The following is a 16,253-nucleotide window of genomic DNA, read 5'->3' as shown; positions in this document are numbered from 1 at the left end:
CCGAACCGGACCGGTAAAACTGACCGAACCAAACGCCTACGGATCGGATTGGTTGCACTTGGTTGGGCGGTTCGGTTATTATTTAACAAAGAAGGAGACGGTTCAGTTCGGATGTCGATTTTTAAACTAAAAATCATCAGACCGTCCGAATCGAACCGGATACTTTAAATATTATAAAAAATATCTATAATTACATTTTTGTATATATAATAATAATAATATGTTTATAGTTTTATTAATTTTATATTTGATATTAAACAAAAAAAAAATGAAAGAAAGAAAACACTCTCTCACTCTGCTCTCGTCTCGAAAGTTCTCTTCTGTCTTCTCCCCCTCTTCTTTCAATCTCTTCTCTTGTCTCTGGTAAACCCTAGCTCAGTTGTCACTCTTGGTCACCATTCACCATTTCTCAGGCCGACGAGCACCTGTCCTCTGTCATCTCTCGGACAACGGTAATCTCCCTTATCTTCCATTCTCTCACTCGCAATCTCTCACCATTTAACCCTCTCTTGTAGATCTCTTCACTCCTTTCTCTCTCTCTCTCTCTCTATCTTTTTAACTTTCATCTCACTCTCCAATCTATCCATTCTCAGCTTGAGGTAGCTGTCCGAAACCCTAGCTTAGACTGTTAGACATTGTTACTCTACGGTGGACCGATAGCTGTGAGACCATCAAAAACCTCGATTACCATCATCTGGTCACCAACGCTCACGTTAATTCGAAGGTAATTTTGCAAATTTCTATTTTCCCCAATTTTTTTCCTTTAAGGGTTTAAGTTCTAAGAAATCACTATTTCAAGATTATATATTTTTCTTTGATTATCTCCTCAATTCTGAAATATTAAATGTTTAATGACTATTGGATTTTAATATTAAAGAGAAAATTGGCCATTCAAGTTGAAGGATTGAAGGTGAGGCAGGTCTGTGGCTTGTGGCTGTGTCATGCTCGTGGGTGGCTCTGTGGCCTGTGTTTAAAGCTTTAATAACTTAAGGTAAGTTGTTCTTTTCTCTTAAACTCTCACTGGCTATGGATGGATAAAGTGTGATTGCATAAATAGACTATAGATTTTGTTCTTTCTTTGTGATTTTGTGAAGGAAATAATTGGATTAGCTTTTGTGAGACTGAACTGTCTGTGAAATGTTAAATTGTATCTATGAATAGTCTTTGAAACTTTTTTCTATAAAGTTTTGTATTCAAATTGTGAGATTGATTGCATTTCAGAGTCTTTATGACTCCAACATTTTTGAAATTACAATTTTAAACATGTTAGCTTACATTTCAGAGTCTTTGTGACCCTGAACTCCTAAAGTTGCCAATTTTAAATAAGTTAGCTTTCATTTAAGAGTCTTTGTGACTTTGAATTTCAGAAATTGCTTTTTAATTGTTATTTTTTTTTTTTTGGAATTATGGAATATTGTGCAATTTCTGTCAGGACCCGTCCAGAATTCCTTCCCCGGAACCCTAGACAGCCCTGATCCCAGGGAAACCCTACCGGACCCTCCAAAGGAAAATCCGACAGAGCCTCCCCTAAGGGATTTACTTACCACAAATTACCTGCACTGAAAACACACTTCTAAAAACATCCCCTTATTCCTCCCACAAACTACAAACTGATTCCACAAATTCCAGCACTTCTCAAAGCAACAACAGTCCAGTGCATAAATAAAACAGAAGTATTCCAATAGTATACAGAGCTTTAAGAAGTGCTAAACAACAGAAATACAACAAGGCTGAAAAGAAATAATACACTGAAATGAAAGAGTATAAAGAAACTTCTCGAAACACAACAGCAGCGGAAAACTTGGTTCGCTCCGGAAGAACGTCTACCACCACTTGCACCTAAGGGAACGGAATTTAAGAGTGTGAGATGCTAATCATCTCCGTGAGTAACCCGAACTACTGAACACCTTTTAATAATAATAATAAAATAATAACAATTAAGGAGTGGAACAAATACCAACAATTAATAATAAATAATAATAACCTTTGGAAAATAATGATTTCCCTCAAAACTCTCACCAATCGCTCCGTTTGAAATGTTCCCTTTTTAAAACCTTTTCGCAAAACCCAATGTGCATACCTCCCAAAAACCAAGGGATTAAATAATTTAACAACAACAATTAAATAAATATACCCCAAATATATAATAAAAATATAATAGATTATAATAAATAAATTTTGAACACCTTTGGGGTTTAAACCATTATTTGCAATTACACCGACAATTACACCTGACGCACCACACCATATACCGATGATGCCCTCCGATACCCAGCGTCCCGAGCACCGACTGGCGGGAGGTTAAAGAGAGAAACCTGCAGTGGTCACTTCGGCGTCCTGACAGTACCGACTGCTAAAAACCATCACCCGGCCAAGGAGGGGGGGCGGCTGTGCGCAACAATAACCTTGCCTGCCCACGGTCCAATGGCAACTCACGGGTGAAGTAATAACCGCACGCTAAACCATATAATAACCGCGTGCTAAACCACGTGTCCATACACTATACACCAGAACACCAATACTGTATGAGTGCGTCTAAAAATAAACATAAACAACCAACCGTACCGTTTTTCCAAAAACCACCGTGGGAAGTATACCAAAATTTCACAAAACACCATCCCACATATTTTATCCAATCACCCGGTACGAAACAGCGATAACAACAAACCACAATTTTCTCGAAATACAAAATGCAACCATAAAAATACCGCGGGCATAATTTATAAAATTTAAACAAATATTTTCGTAAAATATTTAACCCAATTATGCCCGGAAAATCAATTTTAAAAAAAAACACATACAAATACTACCAAAATACACCTTGCTCATGCATAATAAATAATTTAAACCACAATAAAATTCATACATAAATCACACCACATGAGCATAATTTAAATACTAAATTAAATACCAATTAAATTTAATTAATTGCCCAAAATAATTTTTGAAGGTGGGTCACTCACCTGGAGAGCGCAAATCAACTAAGATCCTCCTCGGGATCCACTCCACTACTCGCGCGTGCACCTAAACAACCACAGTGCACAAACCAAAAATATTAATATTTTATTTGGGTAATTCCCAAATGGATACCCGGGGAGCGAACACCAAACGACATCTAAGGGTTACAAGTTATATACCGAATCGAAGCTCGCGTGATGAGGATCACGGATTCGGTCTTACTTTCCGGTGATCGAACCCGACGGGGTCGGAATCTCGTCTGAAAGCTTTTCGAGTTTTGGCTCCGCAATTCTCCCAAACCATCGCAAATTGGTGGAAAACGGAAGCCGGATTCGGATTTAGGAGGTCGAACACTGCAGACTGGAGCTGGCCGGAATTTCGGGTACTCGCCGGAACAGTATTTTCCGGCGAGCCGCCACGGTCACCGGCAACCGTCGCCGGCGGCGCGTGCGTGCGGTGGCCGTTGGCTGTGAAATTTTGCAGACTTGTAGATCTTGGGGAGAGCAATCCAACGGGACCGACGGTGAGCAAAACGGAGGTCGGACGGCGGAAAAATCACCATTTGAAGATTTTCAACCCCTCGCCGGAAAACGCTCCGATCCCGGCGCGTCGGTGGTCCGATGGCCGTGATTTTTGGTGGGTAGGCCGGACTTGAGGAGAGGATCAAGGCTGTCAGGCGCGTGTGGCCGGAAAATAGCCGGAACAGTGCCGATTCGCGGTGGCCGGCGGTGGAGGGGAAAAATCGCCGCCAAACTTCGGACGTCCGATCCGGGCGCGTCCGGCGGCCGTTCACCGTGAAACTTGGAGGTTTTGCCGGAAATGAGGTGGGCAATCTGGCTGGCCGGCGCATGTACAGTAACTAGGCCGGAAAACGTGAAAATGGCCGGCGGCCGGTGACTCTCTCTCTCTCTCTCCTCTCTCTCTTTCTCTCTCCTCTCTCTCTTTCTCTCTCTTCCCCGAGTGTTTTAACAAATAAAACCCCTGTGTGACACTGTTCATGCCATGTGGACCAATCAGAAACTGACACGTGGGTGTTTCACTGTTCATCGACCCAAAAAAAAACATTAAAATAATACGGTATCCGGTAAACTTCAAACGTCCATAACTTTTTAACCGGATGTCCGTTTTGAGCGTGCCGCTAGTCTGTGAACTCGTATCGACGAGCACTTCACAACCATGCACAAGTCAAAGCTCAATTCCCCATAAACAAAAAGTCAACCTCGGCACTCCTTGGACAGTTTGGACCGCAACTTGTTTCGTCCATAACTTCCAAACCGTAGCTCCGTTTTCGACGTGCTACCAGTCTATGAACTCGTGGCATCGTGCACTTCGCCACGGTATCCTGGTCAACTCGAAATTCCCACCGAGTCAAAAAGTCAACTTTTGACCCCTTTGGTCAATGGTCAACAGTCAACCTCGGTCAACGTGCACGGATTCCGGTGCGATTTGGGACGGGGTGTTACAATTTCTGAATATTGTGGAATTTAAATTGTGTAGTTGGAATTGTGCAATTTTTAAAGGTTAGCTTACATTTAGAGTCTTTGTGACTCTGAAATTTTGAAATTGCTATTTAATTTGTAGTCTTTGTGGAATTGTGGAATTTTTTTAGTTGCTGTTTAATTTTGAGTCTTTGTGGAAGTGTGGAATATTGTATGCTTGGTCCTGAATTTTTGATATATATTTGGTCATAGTGCATTTTGGTCCTGGATTTTTGATGCAGATATTGTATTAGTGCATATTTGGTCCTAGATTTAAATGGAAAGTTCTAATGTGAATAATGCATGTAGTTGACAAATTTTCATGTGGCTGTGTATGATAGTTTGGTTTAGGAAAAATGTATTTTGTTGGAAGTTGCTATAAATTCCGAAAACATGCTAATTGCTGGTAGGGAAAATGTATATTATTGGTAGTTTGGTTTTAAGGATTAAAGGGCTTGGACCTGATGGTTCTATGTTATTATTTAAGGAAGCAAAACTATTATTTGCTGTTTAATTTATTGTAATTTAATTTGATTGAGATTGTGGAATTTGTGGCCATGAATTGTTGTGTAATTGCTGTCTTGTTTCTGTTTGTTTCCTCTTATGTAAACAGTGTCCTAGTTATGCTTGATATGGACCCAGATTTCCCATCATCAGTTAATGCACCTTCCTCTCAAACCCCAATAGGTCAAAATCCATCACCATCACTGTCAAACCCTACACCTTTCGATGCTAAATCTACATTACCTCCACGACCTCCATTAGGGAAAAAAAAAAAACCTTATAGGCCAGCAAGTGATGTATGAGATCACTTTATCAAAATAGAAGGTGGTGATCCTGATGACCCTTGATGTGAATGCATTTACTGCCATAAGGATTATGCATGTGGTTCTAAGAAGTGTGGAACTAGTACCCTAAGAAATCATATGAAGCAATGTCAGAAAAATCCTTATAACTCATATGAAAGGAAGCAAAAAACCTTAACTTTTGATAGGAAATCCGATGGTAGTGGTTGCAATTTGGTAGCTACTATTTTCAACAAAGAGGCATGTAGGATGGCATGTGCCAAAATGATAATTTGGATCAGTTACCTTTTAGTTTTGTAGAAGGCCGTGAGTTTAGACACTTTTGTAGCGTTGCATGTCCTAAGTTTGATCCTCCATCTAGAAGAACCATTGTGAGGGACATTTATCAATTGTATTTAGATGAGAAATTGGCTTTAAGATCAATGTTTGTTGCAAACCAGCAAAGGGTTAGTCTTACAACTGATACATGGACCTCTATTCAAAATGTTTGTTATATGTCATTGACTGCCCACTATATTGATGATGATTGGATGTTACATAAAAGAATTTTAAATTTTTGTGTGGTTCCTAATTATAAAGGAGAGGCAATTGGAAAGCTAATTGAGGTTTGTTTGCATGATTGGGGTATTGAAAAAGTGTTCATGCTAACTCTTGATAATGTAAGTGCAAACAATAATGTAATTGCATATCTTAAGAGGAAAATGGTACATTGGAAAAATTGTAAATTGGATGCTGATTTTTTGCATATTCGATGTAGTGTACATATTGTCAATTTGATTGTGTGTGAGGGTTTGAAAGAATTAGATGAGGCAATTGCTAGCATTTGTAATGCTGTGAGATATGTTAGATCATCTCATTCTCGATTACAAAATTTTAAGGAGTGTATAAGTCAAGAGAAAATTGAGAGCAAATCTTTAGTATGTTTGGGTGTTCCAACCAGATGGAATTCTACATACTTAATGTTAGAGTCAGCTTTGAAATTTCAAAAAGCTTTTAAGAGAATGGAGAAGGAAGATGGACATTATGCTTCTTATTTTGGAGAGGATGATAGTGGTAGAAAAAAAGTTGGACCTCCTTTAGCTTGGCATTGGGATGATACCAAAGTTTTTGTCCAATTTCTTAAGGGCTTTTATGATGTAACTCTTAAATTTAGTGTCTCTTTACATGTTAGCTCCAACATATATTTCCATCAAGTTTCTTCCATACAAAAACAATTGGATGACTTATGTGTTAGTGAGGATGATCGGTTGTGTGTTATGGCAAGGAAAATGAGAGAAATGTCAATAAATCGCTTCTAATTACAGCAGTGCTTGATCCAAGATATAAGTTGGATTATGTGTCATTTAGCTATGGGATGCTTTATGACAATGATGAAAGCAGGGTTACTGATGACAAATGGTTTGAAAAAGACTTTAATGAGGCTGTATAATTGGTATAATGAAAAAGAAATGGGTTCAGATGGTAGTTGTCAATCTTCCACTGGTGTTGAGTCTTCTGGAACTAGTTTAGATAGTAATAACAGTGAATTAAAGCATGCCAACTATGCTGACCAGGTTTGGATTGCTTATTTGAAGAAGAGACAACAAAGTCAATGTAAGGAGATAAAAAATGATGTGGATAGGTATCTGACCAACCCTTGTGAATTTGGTTTAATTAAGGATTTTGATATCTTAAATTGGTGGAGGGTTAATGGAGAGAAATACCCTGTGTTAGAGAAAATTGCAAAGGATGTCTACGCCATTCAAGTCTCTACTGTGGCTTCCTAGAGTGCTTTTAGCAGTGGAGGTAAGATACTTGATCCTTTTAGGAGCTCTTTGATTGCTAAAATGGTGGAGGCTTTGATATGTTGTCAAAATTGGCTTAATGCTTCTCCAAATTTTGACAGTTTTTTTTAGAAGAGATGGAGTATTATGAAAGTTTAGATGCAGGTAATGTAATATGCAATTGAGATTATTTTCTGTTTGTATGCATATCATATTTTTTTTGAATGTTTTTATAATATTTGCTAATGTTTGCTGTTTGGTGTCACTCCAAGACCTATGCCAAAGCCAAACAGTAGCAGTGAGTTTAGATAGCAGCAACAAAAAAGATTGATGGTGCATTGAGTGGAAGTACTTGAAACTTGAAAGCTTGTGAGTTTTGACAACGATGAAAGTAACTCTCTTCGTTTTATTTTTCATTTCTTAATAATCATCACATTGTTAAACTAATAATGTATTGGTTTAATTTATTTTGGTGTCCTTCGTGATTGTAGGTTTTATAGCAGTGGCAGTGAAGGATTTGGCAGTGCTAATTGCAGGCTGCTTATATTTTTTTTCTACTGTTTCTTTTATGTTTACTGTCAATGTATTACCATTTCTCTTAAGTCATTGACTCATTTGTAAAACTTGCTTATTAGTTACTTTGATAGTAGTAGTTATTATTTTTTTTCTTTTTCATTTCTATCTCTTTGGGAACGGATGGGGATGTGAGATTGTTATTTTGATATTTGTATTTTCTGTCTGCATTTCTGATTCTCAATTTTGGTGAGTGGCAGTGGCATACTGGCATTGCATTTCTCAATTTCAATTTTCCTTTTGATATATATTGAAGTTTTGTTCGTTTCATACCTAAAATGATTTGCCATTTCTTACCTAAAAAGTAAAAAAATTGCCATTTTATTTCATACCTAAAAAATTTGTCATTTCATTTCCGTTGGATAGTTTTTTGAAAAATTTTAAACCTTCAAAATAATTGAAAAGCAAAATTAATGAAGGTAATTTCTAATTGTATATTGGACAGGCCAAAAACTATAGGTCCAAAAATAAATCCAGCTCGATTAGCTAAAAGTATGCCCAAAATTGTAGACCCCGAAGATAATTTCTGGCCCACTAATTCAAAAACAAGCCCAAAATCGGAGGCCCAAATATAAATCCAAACCGATCAATCCGAATCCGAACCAAACCGACTCGTTTATTTGGTTAAATGCTTGATTTTCCATTGTCCACAGGTTGGTTCGGATTAGTATTTGTAGATAACCGAATGATCGATTCGGTTGGAATTTTCGAATGGAACCAATCCAAATCGAAACGTGCCCACCCCTAGAAGTTGGCACTGCATGGCTAGATCCTTTTTTTCAGGCTAATAAGTACTCAGTTGGAATTTTCGAATGGAACCAATCCAAATCGAAACGTGCCCACCCCTAGAAGTTGGCACTACATGGCTAGATCCTTTTTTTCAGGTGATAAGTACTCAATTGATGGTTGTTTTTAATAATATTTTTTTATTTCTTCAAACCAAAAAAAAAAAAGTATATGTATAAAAAAAATATCTAAATTATTTAAAACAATTACATTCTATATACGAATCCAATGATTGTCTAGATTTAAAATTTAATTAAAATATTTATTTATTTTTATTAAAATCCTAATTATAAACCTATTCAAAAGCATAAATCACAAAAAATACATAATATACAATAATATTCTACACATATATTGTCATATTTTTTATAAAAAAAATTAAATGACCTCTCTTCTGATTGGAACGCGCACAATATTTTGTTGGCTTTTGCGCCAACAAAAATCATTCTGCGATCTTTGTGGCTAAAAAAAAAAACATAAAATAAAATTCAATCTGCGACCTGTTTCGAAAGTGATAAAGAGGAAAAGGGTTTTGATTGTTGAGTGGAATTAAATTAGGGAGAAGTAGAAGAAGAAAGACAAAGAAGAAGAAGAAGAAAGAGGGAAAAATGGCGTTGAAATTCTTGAACAAGAAGGGATGGCATACGGGCAGCCTTAGAAACATCGAGAATGTCTGGAAGGCGGAGCAGAAACACGATGCCGAACAGAAGAAGTTGGAGGAGCTCCGCAAACAGATTCAGGAGGAGAGAGAGCGCTCCGAGTTTCGTCTTCTCCAGGAACAAGCCGGCCTTGTACCGTAAGTATTAGTCTTAGGGTTAGGGTTTAGTTTTTTTTTTTTTTTTTTTTCAATCACTCTGATCAAGTTATCAACTTTTTTCTTTCTGACTGATTGATTTCGATTATATTGGCAGTAAGCAGGAGAGATTGGAATTCCTGTATGAGTCGGGATTAGCAGTTGGGAAGGGTGGAGCTTCCGAGGGTTTCAAAGCCTTAGAAGCTTTTCCCAAGAATGACGATGCACCTTCTACCTCTTCAGCCTCCGCTTCCATGGTATTTTTCCTATTTCATCTATTTATGTGTTCGTTTCTCTCTATATTATGTATGTATTTATTTATTTATATTGCTAAAATTCGGATTTTTTTTTTTTTTTTTGGTGGTCCTAAAACAAAATCACTGATCCTTCTGCAGCAACAATCTTCGGTACCGGGAGCTTTATTCGAAGACAAACCCCAATCTGCCAATGATTCTTGGAGGAAACTACACTCGGATCCTTTGCTTATGATTCGTCAGCGCGAGCAGGAAGCTCTGTCCCGCATCAAGAACAACCCTGTTCAGATGGCCATCATTCGCAAATCTGTAAGTTTTTCTCTTTAAATCCTTCCTGCATTTAATTATTATTATTATTAATTTTTTTTTTTAAATGTCTTAAAATTTCCTTCAAATGCTTGCAATGTGTAAGATTGTTAGGTTGTTTTGAATTGAAGCTAGGGAAGTTGCTTGAGGTGAAGATAGATGTTGAGGGGTTTAACGAGGATTTTGAGAAGATCTAATTAAATGAACCAGAGATAAATGTTCGCTGTTTTTAATTACCATAACCATTTGGAAGTAAAAAAAAAAATACAAACATTATCTTATTCATATAAGGAGAAGGTTATTGCATCATTCTTTAGTCTTGGAAAATCATTGTATTGAGCATTTAGATACCCCAAAGCCAATATCATGATAAGGGTGTTCTTATAATTAGTATAAACCAACCCCCGGATTTCGGTCTCAGCCTTTATCAGTATTAGAGGTTCTGGGCAAGAGGTTAACTGTTTCTAGCAAATCATGGGCCAGGTTGGTTTCAATATTTTGACTCTTAAGAATAATAGTTGCAGAAGATGAGTTTGTTGATGAGATTGGTAATTAATGCTATACCAGATGTGGAAACTGGTAAACAACGAGGAACATGTCAAAGTAGCATAGTAACCGAACAGAGCTTGAAACTGGTCCTTTTGGAAAGTGATATATACAGGAGTTCATACCATTGTGTAAGTTGCATTACTGTTAAGATTTAAATCCATCAATAACATAAATTGCAATTGTAATGCTTCAAACAATTTTATTTAGATTCTGGAAAATTAATAACTCTAATAATTATGTGTGAGGGACTAATAGAATGTGTATGAGCGGCAATAAATTTTATTGATTAACTGAATTTCTTGTTTTAAAGGGTTATCAGAACATTTCATTGGTGATGGATCCCGCTAGTAAACTGAAACCGTTTGTTCTTGCTGGTCTGTTTTCTATAGGTTGACGAAAAGAAGCACAAGGGAAAGTCTCATGATAAAAAGGAACATCGAAAGAAGCATCATCATAGTAGCTCGAAGCATGAGAGACATTCATCATCCCACACAATTGAAGTGGAAAGGAGGAAGCCTGATCATCGAAAGGGCTCAAATTATGATAAGCATTCAGATTCAGAAGATGAATCTCATAAGAAGAGGAGTCGGGGTGAGAGAAACAGCTATCGAGACTTGAAATACAGAGAGCGGTCACCTGGTGGACAATCAGATCCTGAAACTGTAAAAAGTGGCAGACAAGATGCTGTCAAGAGAAGTCATGAGAGGTCAGAGCAGGGAAAGTGTCCTTTGGAGCAGGGAAGGTATACTGTAGAAAGTCAACGTGAATCGCATCATAAGCGTCGTTACGTTGCTCCTAAACTTTCAGAAGAAGAGCGAGCTGCTAAACTGCGAGAGATGCAAGAGGATGCTGAGTTACATGAAGAGCAGAGGTGGAAACGGTTGAAGAAGGCTGAGGAGGATGATGCACGGGAAGCTACCCGAGATGGCTTGTCCGGTGGCAAAAATTTCTTACATGCTGCTCATAGAAGCGTGTATGGTGCTGAGAAAGGAGGAAGCTCAACAATAGAGGAGAGTGTTCGGCGCCGAGCTTATTACTCACAGGGCAGGTCCTCAGCAAGTGAAGGCAATGCTTTTAGGCGGTGATGCTGACGTAGTCTATTGCCTTCATTTGTGGCTTTAGGCAAGAAGGAAATATGGAACCGTTTGGTGTGTAGTATTATTTCTGTAACAATATATTTGTTCAAGTTTAAATAAAAGAACGCTGTCAAATTGATTAAATAACCAAAAAAAGAAAAAAATCGTTGCAGGTAACAGAGTTAAAAGTTAGACAAGTTTGTGGCCTAAATTATTAATGTTGAACGATTTATTCCTTTGAAATAACTATAACTGCAGAAAATCACTATGCCTTCTGAACAAGAGAATTCAGTTTCTAACAAGGAATATAAAGACAAGCTATTGGTTCTGAACGTGATAATTATACTCATTTAAAATTGCAAGGTTATTGAACTTGCATGACCTGTCCTGGTTCCATGTATCAAATTTACTGTTTATGAAAACGAACGGCGGTAACTTTATGGGTGATGTTCATAAAAATCACAAGATGGCCAAACAAAACATTAGTTAGACCAGAATATTTATTTCTTTTTCATTAGAGTTTCGTATAGAAATATTGATAAACTTTTCAAAATACATAAAAGAGAGCATGTGGAAGCAATTGGTGAAAGCAATTGTGAAACACTCCGTCGGTCTGGGTATGTGTGATGGGGAATGGGGAAGACAGATGGCAATGAGGATCCAACTACTCACTCGAAAGATTTGATTGGTTAGTGGGCTACCGAGCTATTCATATTTGTGATCCAATTAATAGGTCAAAAATCTGATAAGACTTCCAAGGATTGTCTTGCCTGCCATTATTTTCTTTTGCAAAATGATAATAGTGATGAAAAATAAAAATCCCATCACTCTAACATCTCGTGGAAAAGAGAGCTATGCTAAGCTAAACATGTTGATTAATCTTCTCTTATGGAAACCCATCTTTGTTAAGAAAACCAATCTTTGTCATATGTCAGAGATGAAAGGCCATCTCGCCTTAAAAACCATTAAAGGTAATACGATATAGTTAGGAAATGAATGAAGAACGACCATAACTAAGTTGTCTGCCAACTCCTCCCATCAATTTCATCATCTTAATAATTGCAGCAAGCAAAAGTTGCTGGGTGAAATTTTATTTACATCTTACAACCGACACATTCAAATTGTTTTTTACGAAATTCTACAGCAGATCTTATTATGTCAGAGAACAAGGCAAATAATAGTTTTTTGTGCAGAACATGTTTTCACTTTTTTAACCGCTTTGTACTTTACCTGCAATGTTTTGTGTCTCTGGTGCTGCGGTATGTTCTTTCCATTTAATCACAAATCCAAGACCTATTTATTTGATATGATTGATTGGCCTGCTTTATAATTTACTCTTTTTTTTTTTTTTTTTTCCCAGGTTCTTTTGGGGATTTATAATGTAGTTAGAGTGGATCTTTCAGTTGAGAAACCATAATTAAGAGATGGGGTCACTTTTTAATTGGAATTGTTAACTAGATTGGTTACCTTTTCTTTCATTCATAGGCCCACTGCTTTTGGCATGGTGTTCACGTACTCGCTTTCCTTGCTCTGCACTGAAAGACATAAATGGCAATAGTACTAACACGAAAATGACTCGAGGAAAAAGTGAACCAATCGAAACTGGGTCGGTTGGAGGAATGTGAGAGCATTAACAAGAAGCCAGCCAATATATAGGGACCATGCATAGACCATTTTTGATAGGAGAAACCCAGTATTTGCTTTCTTGTTTCTCTTTACCTTTTCAGTTGTTACAACAGTTATAGTAAGCTGAAATTTTTTTATTTATTTTTGCTTTTTCCCTTTTCAACTTCTCTTATATATGCTTTGAAGAAATAGAATTAGCTTCTAAAGTTTCGTCGGGTTTACTGAAATAGGATAAGAGATGAGGTCAGCTTGGTTTCTGCTTTTCTACTTTCTGCTTTCAACAACAGCATCTTCATTGTCAGAATTTCAAGGCATGTATTATTCTTTTATCATGTTCTTTTTACCCTCCAAGAAAACATCCAAGGTTTTTCTGCAAATTCAAATGAACCTCTAATGTTTAATTTTCAGTGAATAAAAATTGTCTTGTTTATGTTCTATTATGCAATTCGTTTAGTAGTTATAAGCGAAAACTTATCTTCAAGACATTAGTGGAAATGAGTCTCCCACGTCTTTTCAAACTTTATGTCTATTTTGATGGCTGTTTTTATGTGTGAATATGAAGATCCAGAAATTTGAAGTGTTGTAGTGTATATTAGTGCAGGCAAAATATGATTCATGAAGCTTACAAATGGAACATTTTTTGCAGAAAATGAATCAGCAGAGAAGCTCTCTGGCATACATCTAAACATATATCATACTCGAAGACATGATTCCTCTGTCACCTCAAAATCCCCCTTCGCAATCCTCACTGATATACTAGCAACTGATGAAGAACGCATTAAGGTACTTCATTCCAGGCTAGTAAACAGGAAAACAGGTACTGAAGCCGCCTCCTCCTCTGCCTCCTACAGACATAGGCAAGGAGTATTGAAGAAACCCATAGGCATCCCATTGAATCCAGGTTCCACTATTGGCTCAGGCAATTACTATGTGAAAGTCGGCATTGGAAGCCCTGTTAAGTACTATGCCATGCTTATGGACACAGGCAGTTCCTTCTCCTGGCTTCAATGCCAACCTTGTTCCATATACTGTTATTCCCAGATAGATCCTCTATTTGACCCTTCTGCATCCAAGACCTATAAAAAATTGACATGTTCCACCACTGAGTGTTCCTTAATCAAGGATGCAACTCTCAATGAGCCTTTTTGTCAGGCCAATTCAAACACTTGTATATACACAGCAAGTTATGGTGATACATCTTTCTCTGAGGGCTACTTGAGTCAAGATTTACTGACCTTAGCTCCATCTGAATCTCTGCCCCGTTTTATATATGGGTGTGGACAAGACAACCAAGGTTTGTTCGGAAGAGCAGCCGGAATTCTAGGTCTAGCTAGAGACAAGCTCTCCATGCTAGCACAGGTTTCCACCAAATACGGTTATGCTTTCTCCTACTGCCTTCCCTCAGCTTTTCCTATATCTTCCAGAGGAGGCCAAGGAGGTGTTTTGTCAATTGGAAACACATCTTTATCACCATCAATACCTTACAAGTTCACTCCGTTGATCAAGAATTCCTTTAACCCAAGCTTATACTTCCTGAGCTTAACAGCTATTACAGTGGCAAATAAGCCACTTGGAGTGGGTGCTGCCAACTATAAAGTCCCTACAATCATAGACTCTGGCACTGTCATTACTCGCTTGCCTTCGCCTGTCTATACTGCCTTACAAAAGTCCTTTGTTCAAATCATGTCCAAGAAGTATGCACAGGCACCGGAGTTTTCCATACTGGATACTTGTTTCAAGGCAAATCTCAACAGCGCATTGGCGGTGCCCGAAATCAAACTCATATTTCAAGGAGGAGCTGACCTTAGTCTTGGGGCTCACAATATACTTATAGAAGCCAATAAAGGCGTTGTTTGTTTGGCTTTCGCACCTATCTCGGGAAGCAACCAAATTGCCATCATTGGAAATCATCAACAGCAGACTTTTAAGGTAGCCTACGATATCTCTAAGTCCAGAATTGGGTTTGCTCCTGGTGGCTGCCGTTGATTATAAACAGTGACTTGTTGGATCATGTCTACAGGCAACATGAATGAAGAAAGATGCAGAGTACTTGATGCGTGCAGTAAGGAAAGTACAATAAATTTTATATATATATATATATATATATGTCTGTATGTATGTACTTATGAGTGAAAGATTAGACTAGGAGACTAATGGAGGATGGGTCTGCAACCTGCGTGAATGTCTCTGGCTTGTACTTTTTCTCAACTGTACATAGCAAATTATCATTGAATTACTTCTAGTCCATGAAGATTCATGTCTTACTCTAAAAGCATTGGGCAATCAAGATGAAATTTCTTATGAATGTAGCTCTCTGTCATAGCAGACTTAAAAGTTTCTCATTCCAATTTGTAGGGAAAGTTTTTCAAGTTCATTTTCTGCATGGAAATTAGAGCAGTATATGGGCAAAGAACATGTTATAATTGTCAGTGGCGTTTCTTCTAACTGTTAAAAGGAGATTGGCATAATCTTTTTTCTTTAAAAAAGAAAAAAAAAAAAGTACAATTGAAGAAGATGAGGTGCTTTGAAACCTCAAATGTAATTCCAATTGCAAAACAGGTCATATTTTGTTGTACTTGGAATGACAAAAATGATACTTCTAAACTTCCTAGGATATGAAGAAGGGTAGAAATAAAAAAATATCAGGTTGGTTGTACCGTGTATATGGAAGGGTTTTAGTGAAAGAAAGAGAGTTGAAAAAGTTATTTCAATAAGCTCTTTATTAAAGGCCTCTGGCGAAATTTGGAAACAACTTTTTGCTGTTCCATTGATTTTAGAAAACACAAATTTATACATCAACATGCAAATAACTAGAATGCATGGAAGGTGAAAGTAAGAAATGCACGACATTGACAAAAACCTATGTTTCAAGTCGATGCTTGAGCCATGTAGTAATTGATTGGTTGACTAATTATGTACCCGGTGAGAGAAGGATGCAATTAACCGAGTTGACAAAGACCATACTTTCTTATATTCCTCTGCCCAGGTTTGAGCATGTAGCAAGTCAGCGAAGCCGTTAATTAATAAAATAAAAAATAAAAAAAATATATCCGGTGAAACAATGAAAATAAAAAATATTATACAAATAAGATAAAATAAGGCACAAGGATACATAAAAAAGACAGTAAAGATTTATAAGCAGAAGATTGAGTCATAAAAATTGTATCATTTTAGAAGAATGGGACATTATATCAAGGAATGTGATGATTGCTATTTGAATCGAAGTTCAATTGATGAAGTGGAGGAAATGCCAAATTATAAATGACCCTTTTGAATGAAGAAGCT

General features: G+C 37.3%; 2 protein-coding genes across 3 annotated transcripts; both read left to right on the top strand.

Annotated features, from left to right (window-relative positions):
- The first annotated feature begins 8,755 nt into the window (after window positions 1–8,755).
- On the top strand, window positions 8,756–11,506 carry LOC107404901 (uncharacterized). Its single transcript, XM_048467587.2, has 4 exons — window positions 8,756–9,160; window positions 9,276–9,414; window positions 9,553–9,720; window positions 10,656–11,506. The coding sequence occupies exons 1-4, from the start codon at window positions 8,973–8,975 to the stop codon at window positions 11,349–11,351; spliced, it is 1,191 nt and encodes a 396-aa protein (XP_048323544.1). The 5' UTR covers window positions 8,756–8,972; the 3' UTR covers window positions 11,352–11,506.
- Window positions 11,507–12,971: 1,465 nt separating this feature from the next.
- On the top strand, window positions 12,972–15,273 carry LOC107408591 (aspartyl protease family protein At5g10770). 2 transcript variants are annotated; one of them, XM_016014556.4, is made up of 3 exons: window positions 12,972–13,086; window positions 13,199–13,279; window positions 13,615–15,273. In XM_016014556.4, the coding sequence occupies exons 2-3, from the start codon at window positions 13,207–13,209 to the stop codon at window positions 14,952–14,954; spliced, it is 1,413 nt and encodes a 470-aa protein (XP_015870042.2). In that variant the 5' UTR covers window positions 12,972–13,086; window positions 13,199–13,206; the 3' UTR covers window positions 14,955–15,273. The 2 variants fall into 2 exon arrangements, with proteins under 2 accessions (XP_015870042.2, XP_015871481.2); XM_016015995.4 differs by having other exon boundaries at window positions 13,056–13,279.
- Window positions 15,274–16,253: the final 980 nt, after the last annotated feature.

Source organism: Ziziphus jujuba, chromosome 1, assembly GCF_031755915.1.
Source record: "Ziziphus jujuba cultivar Dongzao chromosome 1, ASM3175591v1".
Lineage (NCBI taxonomy): Eukaryota > Viridiplantae > Streptophyta > Magnoliopsida > Rosales > Rhamnaceae > Ziziphus > Ziziphus jujuba.
This window is presented reverse-complemented; position numbering and strand designations above follow the sequence as displayed.

What these genes read in the sequence shown, in the direction of transcription:
- LOC107404901 (XM_048467587.2), top strand. Translation starts at nt 8,973, where the DNA reads ATGGCGTTGAAATTCTTGAACAAGAAGGGATGGCATACGGGCAGCCTT. An exon ending in CTTCAGCCTCCGCTTCCATG is followed by an intron (nt 9,415 to 9,552) that starts GTATTTTTCCTA and finishes ATCCTTCTGCAG; the next exon opens with CAACAATCTTCGGTACCGGG. An exon ending in TGGCCATCATTCGCAAATCT is followed by an intron (nt 9,721 to 10,655) that starts GTAAGTTTTTCT and finishes TGTTTTCTATAG; the next exon opens with GTTGACGAAAAGAAGCACAA.
- LOC107408591 (XM_016014556.4), top strand. Translation starts at nt 13,207, where the DNA reads ATGAGGTCAGCTTGGTTTCTGCTTTTCTACTTTCTGCTTTCAACAACA. An exon ending in TTCATTGTCAGAATTTCAAG is followed by an intron (nt 13,280 to 13,614) that starts GCATGTATTATT and finishes CATTTTTTGCAG; the next exon opens with AAAATGAATCAGCAGAGAAG.